This window comes from Solanum tuberosum, unplaced genomic scaffold (assembly GCF_000226075.1).
Source record: "Solanum tuberosum cultivar DM 1-3 516 R44 unplaced genomic scaffold, SolTub_3.0 scf00087, whole genome shotgun sequence".
NCBI lineage: Eukaryota > Viridiplantae > Streptophyta > Magnoliopsida > Solanales > Solanaceae > Solanum > Solanum tuberosum.
In genome coordinates, this window is record NW_006239017.1 from 1273705 (window position 1) to 1283285 (window position 9581).

The 9581-nt window shown below is 33.6% G+C and overlaps 1 protein-coding gene across 1 annotated transcript in view; it reads right to left on the minus strand.

The window, feature by feature from the left end:
• Nucleotides 1–7470, minus strand: part of LOC102604053 (peroxisome biogenesis factor 1-like) — a 13245-nt gene extending 5775 nt beyond the window's left edge. Inside the window, exons 1-11 of the mRNA XM_015308803.1 lie at nt 7017–7470; nt 6819–6941; nt 6300–6457; nt 5962–6083; nt 5745–5836; nt 5291–5381; nt 5144–5201; nt 4584–4732; nt 4403–4473; nt 4127–4300; nt 156–227 (exon numbers count right to left, since the gene is read on the minus strand). Coding sequence (XP_015164289.1) covers nt 156–227; nt 4127–4300; nt 4403–4473; nt 4584–4732; nt 5144–5201; nt 5291–5381; nt 5745–5836; nt 5962–6083; nt 6300–6457 — 987 coding nt within the window. The 5' untranslated portion in view covers nt 6819–6941; nt 7017–7470. The remainder of the gene's footprint in view (nt 1–155; nt 228–4126; nt 4301–4402; nt 4474–4583; nt 4733–5143; nt 5202–5290; nt 5382–5744; nt 5837–5961; nt 6084–6299; nt 6458–6818; nt 6942–7016) is intronic.
• Nucleotides 7471–9581: the final 2111 nt, after the last annotated feature.

Sequence of the window (9581 nt, forward strand, 5' to 3'; positions counted from 1 at the left end):
CCCCCCCCCCCAAAAAAAAAAAAAAAAACACAGGCCTTACATAAAGAAGGGTTCTTTTCCAGTTGATTATAATTCGACATCCTCATTTGCAAGATATTTTCACAACTAATTGAAAACTGTTAAAAGAATTGATTAAAACATTGAAGAGTTTATACCAGGAATGCCAGATCAAGCAAACCAGCTGTACTGCTGTCGAATTTGCTCAAAAGCAATCCTCCAGGATGTGACTGCAAAGAGTAAATCAGAAAAGCATGCTCAAGTGGTTAAGCCTTATGTTGTCAAGCAATTGAAAGGATGACTTCAACTTGAGCGAAGAGTTAAAGCACACTCTTCCTCTCCTCCACTCTTTTTGAGTCGAGAAAGAGATATATGTGTAAAGATATGACACTTGGGCCCAACTCGTGACCAAGTTCATATAAACAGACCACCACTCCAATCCTCAACAAATGTGCGACTCTAACTCAATCTAACAATATGATTTGGAACACTTTATAACACCACTTAAATTACAGTTTGGTATTCTTGCTCCTTATTGGGGAATTTTACAATTTGTTATTAGAAGAAAGATTTCTAAACTAGATTGAGGACGATTCTGCTACATTTTCAAGCAGCATGTGTTTGCATATTAACTTAGCAAACAACAGGAGAGGAGGTACTAAACCTACAATTACTAATTAATACTCTTGGTTATAAGATTGGTTTTTTCTCCGACGACTGACCTCGGGTACCCTCTTGAAACAAGTCACAAGATGATCTTGCTGTAGGGGCCTTTTTTCTTCTTTTTTCTTTGTGGAGAATGGCAATTATTTCGATCAAACTATGGGGACATGATTGATAGAAGAGGCAGTATTTACAGCCAGCAACAACGAAATGGGAGTAAGGGACTTGAGACTACACAATAACAGTCAAGTGGAAAATGACTATGGAGGTTCAACTCATGAGGAAGGGAGATTATGAAAACTCATTACTGCAGGCATGGAGAAAAAGGAAGGAAGATGGTTTTCAGGAGCCATAACTACACTTAATATGTAAGAACGGTCAGAAAACTCTCCAAACATATCAACACCACAGTAGAGGATGAAGGAAAAATTACAAAATCATTGTTTGATATGTGGTCAGTTTGAACAAACTTAGAGTAGTCAAAAGCAAAAGGCGCAAGAAAAAGCCCTAGTACTGTTGCTTTAACTGCATGATGCAATTAAAGAGTAGACTTTAGTGAAGAACAGCACTAATGATGAAACTATGAAAAATAGAAATGTATTGATAAACATAAACAATAATTATTTATAATTTGAAAAAGATGGAAAAACTATGACTAAGCCTAAACATGAAGCAAAAATGAAGCTAATCAAATTCAAAGTTCATTTCAAATTTCTGATTTGAATGGAAAGATGTAACTTAAAGTTTTCCGTGGCAAATATCTTATACTAAATTTCTAATTTCTTATTCCTATCTCTAGAAGTTCAGTTATAGCGTTTTCTCAACAATTAATGCATGACTTCGTTTAGTCGCCAACTATATTTATGGTTTAGTATTGTGAACAACAAGGGATGTGATGACTCCAAATGCAGCATAAGGTGATACCCTTGGGCCAAATATCAAAAGAAGATACATGTTTTACATATTAAGGCAAATGACAAACTTAATTGATCAACTGTTTCCTAATCATCCAAACTCCAAATTATCAACTGGGAGCAGCTTTTTGAGACACTGAGAAACTAATGAACTAGATCTGGCATAATGAGCTAAAATCAAGAGAACCATGAGGAAATTATTAGGTAAAATGAAGACATGATTATCTCTAATCTTCCAAGAAGGATTAGCAAACATGATTGAGTTCCAAGCAAGGGCGGATCTAGGAGGTAGCAAGGGGTTCACCCGAACCCCCTCGGCAAAAAATTACACGGTATATATAAAGTATTTTTAAAAAAAATTATGTATATATACAGCTATTCAATCCGCTGAACATAAGATTAGAGGTTGACTCATTGGTTGAAAAGGGTCAAAATTTACCTTGAGGTTCCAAGTTGAAATCCCAGACATTATATCTTTATTTTTCAAACTCCCTTAATGAATCACATAAATATAGGATATACATGTTAAATTACCTAAATACCCTTTTAAATTAAATAAATGACCTACTTATAAAAAAAGTAAATAAAAATACCAAATTAATTTGAAGGGATGCAACCCTTTGGTAAAGGATACACATGTGAAAGACTCGTTAACTCTATCTACGAATGGGCGCTACCAACCTGGTAGTTAATTGATTGCATGAGCTACATTTTAAAGGGAGTGAAAACCTACAACCTGATATGCATATAGTGACATTTTTTTCATGAAGGACAAGTAGGCTTCTAAATTTTAAAATTGATAAACCGAAAGTAACACACTTGCCTAGCCAAATCGGCAACATTCATCAAGGAAAAGAGTGATTATTCGTAAATGATTAATGAAATACTCTTTTTGCTTGCTATGTATTGTCGGTCCATATTTATATGGTTGGGTTGACTATTATGGGCACAATTACCATAAGCAACCAGAACAATCAAACATCATTTGATCATTCAGTATGGCATTCAAAATAGAGTACTAATTATTTACCACATAAATCACAGTTACATGATTTACTATCTTTTGCTGCATTTGGGCATTTTAAAAAACATTGTGCTTGAATCTATTTATAGAAAAATTATCATGGCTGGCCTCCTTTCAATTTATTCATCTTACTTTCCTTTTTAGTCTGTTACAAGATAATGCATCTTTCCCTCTTTGACAACTTTTTTAATTCTAACTTTCCACATGCATGTTTAAGAATACAAAATTAAAGGCATTTTATTAAATTCTAATATCTTTGATTCAAAAGTTTTTTTTACTTCCTTAAAACCCCCTATCAAAACAAAACCAGACAAACAAATTGAAACCGAGTGAGTATATATATATATATATATATTAAGAGACATGCCATCCCTAAATGAGAAGATGTCGGACTCCACCCCCTGCGCCCAAGACTAGGCATCTCGAGCATGGACAATATAAATGGGGACCTAACATCGATAAATAATGATTGGGATATCCCCGACTTGATACCAAGTTACATCATCTTAGGCCTAACTCAACCACAAAACTTAACTAATGAGGGAAGGATTGTCGAAGATCACATAAAGAGACCTCATTTATGATTATGAAAGAATGTAGTACAAATGTTCGATTTCCTAAATTGTTTTTTTTAGTTTTTTTCTTTCTAGTGTCGTTAATAACAGGTTTGGCTTTAATTCAACACTAGAGATTTAGTAGGCGTTTGGACATGCAATTTGGGATGTATTTGGACATGCAATTTGGGATGTTTTTGGACATGCGATTTGTATCCTGATTTCAAATCCTAAATTTTCCAAAAGTCAACTCTCTCACACTGTTTGACATTGTCTAAGAAGTGAGAAACCACCCAAGCATATCCCACCATAACATCATAGTCAATCACAAATCCTTAGACAATGTCAAACAGTGTGAGAGAGTTGATGTTCAGTTGGAAGAGCATGAGAAGGAGAAGATGAAGGGATTGGAATATGATTCCACTAGCGCTAATGTGGGTTGTTTGGAGAGGGAGAAACAGGAGAGCTTTTGAAGGTGTAGTAGTCTTTGTTCTCTTATTTTCTTTTGGTGCACTCAGAAAGTTTCTTGTTGAATAGATGATTGGGTGGAGTTTGTAGAGAATCATATCATTTTGTAAATTCTCTACTTTCAGGTACATCTCTTATATACGGCCATTGAGGCCATGTTTATGTGTGTGTATATATATATACACAAAAGAGAGAGTGTACCACATTGTGTAGTGTGTGTATGTTGCATGTGCATGCATGCACTTATATATATAGCAGGACTAATGTCTCTTTTGTGCTTCGAAGATGGTCTTTTAAACTTTTTGTTGTAATAGTAATCACCTCTCATTCTCTTGATCAAGCCTCAGTCTAACAAAATTTTGGCACCAATAACTACTATAGCCAAGATATTTAATCCATGATAAATTTTCACAACAGGCCTCTTAATACACTGTATACACATTATATAACAGGAATAAATATAATTACATGCATCTATTCGTGGGCAATATGATCTCAAATAGTACCTTCTCCTTATGATTATCTGTATGAGCGTGTGAACCAATAGTAATTACATTATCAGGAAGCTTCTCAAGCCGACTTTTAAATGTTGAATATAATTCTGAGTTTCCTCCCATTACTTTGTCAGCATCTTTCACGAACAAAATGAATGGCGACTTCCGGCTCTCATTGAATACAACCTGAAAAAGTATAATGAAATGTAAAGAGTAAAGTTTAACCCAAAAAAGGAAGGAACAGAAATTCCACATTGCACTGTTCATATTCATAGAAAGAATTCACACCTCAAACAATGTATTAGCGAGTAACTTGTCCGGAGCATCCACAGCAGTGGCGTCTAAGCACAGCTCACTTACTGAGAGGAAGAAATAATAAAAGGAATTGGAAGTAAAACTAAGACTGCAAACTTAAGAATGTTTAACTTAATAAACTAAAGGAAAATAATTAAATGTGTTCCAAAAGTACCTTTGCAGAAGTATCCATGAGAATCATCACAAAGACCACCTAAGTCGATGCCATATATGAAGGGGTTATCAAATCTTACACCAACTTTTGCGAATAGATTATCGTTGAAAGACAATACAACCCTCCCTGTAGACCCAACTTTTATGCCCCTGGAACAATGGAACAAGACAGAGAAGGTTAAAGCCTCAGATTGTACTAAAACATAGAATAGGCAGTTGCAGAACAAAATGTGGTACAGGAGATAAAGAACAATTCACTTTCTAGAAAATGCAGAAAAGCAAAAATTATGTCTTAACTTTATAAATAAAACAAATCAAAAAAGAAGTAAACAAATACTCCTCTCTCACTCTAATTATCCTTAAACCATATAGTTACTTTCATGTGCATCAAGAATGATTCTTTTTTTTTGGATAAAATAGTTTCATTGATGGCATTGAGAACAGATGACAAACAGACCATCAAAAAATAACATCAGAAATTTGTTCAAATATAAGAAGATACAGATCATTTTGAATACAAAAGAGTTGGTATTGAGGTTTCTAGGAAAATTAGAATTTTACCAGATGGGACTCAAGTGCAGTGCACCAGAAGCAGAGCCAATATACTTGACTCTATCACCTAAACATCTTCAACATCAGTTATTAGTAAAAATGAAAAATCTGAAGAAGAAAGATATAATTCCTTAATAACCAAAGGGCAGACAATACCTGTCCTAAATACATTTGATACCCTGGATAAAGAGGATTTGTGTGCACTACATGCCTCTTTCATTGGCTCAGCTTCCTTCACAGATATCCCCTGAATGATATGGAAATATATTCATGATTTGCAGCTGACCAAGAGAATACCAAAGTCCAGAAACGGACATGAAGGATTTCAATAGTCCAACCGCAACCCCAACCCCACAACACACACACACACACACACACACCCACAAAACATGAAAAGAAGCTTTCACAAGCTGCATGTGACTACTCTCCTTACATCCCTCAATATGTCTATAGCCCCTTTATAGGTCTGAGCACTTTTACAGAAATATGCAGCAAGATCTTAAACGCAAGGTGACTACTAGTAGTACTTCAAGGGGATCAAGAGCAAAAAAAAAATTAAGGTGTAATTTTGCAATGTTCCTCGATAACATAATGAGTAATTTGTTCTTACACCCAAAAAAGCATCGCTATCAAAAATGAGCAATTTAGCTCCATAATAACGAGCAAGTGCCTTCACCAGCATCTCCTGATATATTTCAGATCCTGGGAAACAAAAGCAGAACTGGTCAGTACGCATAGATTAATATCTACCAAGCACTCGGTGAGAGAAATAAAAAATAATTACAAGAGACAAAATAAGTTAAATAATTACTGAGAAAGCAACAAACCTGCTGGACCAGAAAGCAAAATTCTTGAGTTGACTGCAGGAAGCTCAGAGACATATTTAAGTTGCTCTCTATGCTTAAGGTGTATATATGTATCAGCAATCAGCATAGCTTTTGTGGTCTCACTGCAAATTCACAGATATAGACATCTTCACCAAAACTAAAGGTTTATTTAAATCACATAGCTGCATACTATGGGATAGCTACAAGCATCAAGAACAAGACGAGGCATAGCTAACCCTGTGTAAACAGCAAGTGACAAGCAGCAAATGCCCAAAAGATCAAATCACAAGCAAAAAGTAAAGGGTAATTGGACTATGCTATGTGGTCTTGAGGCATACCTTAAGTAATAAGGGAAGTCATCAAATGAAACTTCTATATCTTTTCCATCAATGATTGTAGCCTGAATTTGTTCCCTAAATACAGAAGGTATTGAAGACATCCCTGATGATGTTGGAGCATGTATTGATTCCTCAGTCAACCTTCTTTCCTCCAACATCTGTTAACAAATACTTTCTTTAGTTATATCATGGTGTTGATCAGTGTAGGTGGTTACAAGCTATATGGTATGAGTTAGTAAGGTCCACATTCCAATATTCAGTAAGCAAGTTAGTTAGGACTTATATTCAGTTTGGAAGTTTGTTAGAATCCCAATGTGTATATATAGGTGCTTAGTGAATGCAATACACATACAAGAGAATGCAATGTAACAGTAATTTCGATTGAGCTAGATGAGATGATTTCTTCCTCCCTTTCTACTTTCTCTTTTCTCTCTGTAGTACACTAAGCTTTCAATCTCCATTCATGGAGTTATCACATGGATCAGTCTTTGAACTCATAGGCCAAAAGAAATACTTTACCTTGCCTTCCTTTATGTCAGAGTCCAGGTTCCCATCAAGAGGGAGGATCTGGCTAGACGATCCAACATCAGCAGCATTGCTACTGCCAACATTTGGAGGTGAAAACAACAGTTGCTGAAAAATCTATATAGAACAACGTCAAGGATATTCAATCATAACGATGAGAAATAGTATAAGAATCACAATAGTAGAGGATACATAGGCATATTTTCCCCATTGACCGAAGATGATCTCATCGCCAGAATTGAGAAGGCCACTGGTATTCCTATCAAGTGTATGCCCATTGACTCGCAGTGGTTCTCTGCTTGCCTTCCTCTCAATAATAGCAACCCAATTGTTTTGGTACTGGTAATTTACACAAACAATGATCAATCATACTGTATATACAATATATAAATTTCATCTCATCTCACAAAACAATCAAACAAATGCTAACTAATGCACTCCTTCCATGTGCTACATGTTCATAGTCAAATTGCTCCGGTGACCTCTCAGGAAGAAGTTTGTTAAATTTTCCGGTTGCTTTACAAATTACATCAAATTCAATTCTCCGATGGCTTTTCAAACCAGCCCTTACTGTTAAGCAAATCAACATTTAGTGAGGAGAGTGAAGCCGAAGGAGCGGCTCTGCGCATATTATAAAAATAAGACTTCCCCAAATTTGAGAGGCTCATTTTGTTTTGTAGCAATAATAAAATATTTATAAAAAAATAAAATAAAAATTGTACTGAAAGTTTAGTTTGATGCTATAATTTCAAAATTCTTCTTTACGTTTTTATTAAATTTCAAATTCTGCATCAATAAAATCAAACAAATAAATTGAAACAGGAAAATTTCTATTTATAGTAAGAGTAAAAAAAATCATACAAAAACAAAGATATAATTTTGCATCTCAAAATAATTTTTTAACAAATATATCATCAACTTTGTATCTTAAAAAAAAGTACTCTAAAAGAATATACTTTAAATAAAATTTATATTATTAATTATACCACCAAAATATTTAAACCGCCTAATAAGGAAGGGAATCCAAATTAGAGTACTACCTCTTCCCGTCTTATTACACAAACCATTGCACTTTCAGGAAGGCCTTTGCCCGCACCAGCCATGAAACGTGGCTCGGAAATATCTACAGTTGGGTTCTGCAGTGTATTCACATTATATTAGATATCAAACAAAAGTTTTGCGGTGTATCCACATTGGGTAAAACAAAATTTAACAACAAAAATAGTTAAAAGAATCATTAAAGGATGGGGTGCAGTAGATAAAGTTATTTCTTCTTTAATCAGAGATATCAATTTCAAGTACTGAGTACGACAAAAAATTGATATGCTTTTTCTCAAATGAGATTTCTAGATATATGAATTCAAAATCAAAATCTAAAACAAATAATAAACACTCTATAATAAATAATTAAATAAAAATAAATACTACTAATAAAAAACCTGTGGAAACTCTGATACAAGTCGGCACCAAGGTTTCTTCGTTCCAGCACCTGAGTGAAACGTGCATTCAATATTAGTATCAAATATAGAAAAAACAGTGAACTTCTCAAAAAAATGAAAAAAGATAAATAAGCTACACGTGTACATTTTTACTTATTCACGCTAATTTATTGCTTATTTCCTAATTTTCTTTTATTATATTAAAATAGACTTGAGAGATTATTTAGATCGATTAATTTGAAGTACTTTTAAGTTAAAATAATTTTAAAACAATTTTAGAGTGTCTGGATAAATAAAGAAAAAATGCTTATAAATATTCAATTTTATGTAAAATGATAAAAATAAATCAAAAATTATATTTTTAAAAATTTTAACATATAAGTTTTAGCTTATAAATCATAAATCAAAAGTCTACTTGAATTTGGCTTATTTTAAATGTTTTAAGACAAAGTAATTTTTAAACAATTTTAAATTGTTTGGATTAGTTAAAAAAATACTTATAAACACTTGACTTTAAATTAAAATAATTAATAAACTAAATGAGCATTCAATCAACAGCCACTAAAAGACAATCTAAAGTTCACACATGCATTAATATACGGATAAGTAAAATTAAGTGGACGAATTGAGTAAAAAAAACGCTTGCCATCTGTGATAGGTGTCATAGCTTCTCTGATGATCATGATTGTTTTTCCGACAGTCGCACCATCAACTTTCTCGTCAGTTGAGTTGTTGTCGCTGAGTTTTGATTGATCAGTCGAGCATAACTCCTTCGCTTTCTCCGATGGCGTCATTGATTTTTTAGGTGAATCCACATTGTCATCATTTGCCTAAAAAAAATCAGTTAACAGCAATCCATATAAAGAAGAAGAAAAATCATCCGTTCACAGAAACACTAAAAGAAGTATGAAAATTATTTGTGCGAACCTTTGGACGTTGCGAAGGAGGAGATTTATCGTCTGGTGATGATGATGACCTCTTCTTTCCGGTAGGCGGCCGAGAGCCAGAACTTTTTTTTGGCGATACCATTTTTTTGTGTTTGAGAGGAAAAGAGTAATAGAGAAGAATAAATTGAAGTTTTGCTTCCTTGTTTGGTTTTGGTTAACTAGTAATTATTGTTTTTTTTTAAGGGGCACTGATGTCTGATGGTGTGAGAAAATAAAGGGAAAAATAAAAATTAGACAATTTAAACAATTTTAATTCGAAACTTTATTTTTAAGAGTGTTTGGATTGGTTTATACCAAGTGTTTTCAAGTTAAAATAATTTTAAATTATTTTTAAAAGTGTTGGTAAATTATATATATATATATATATATAT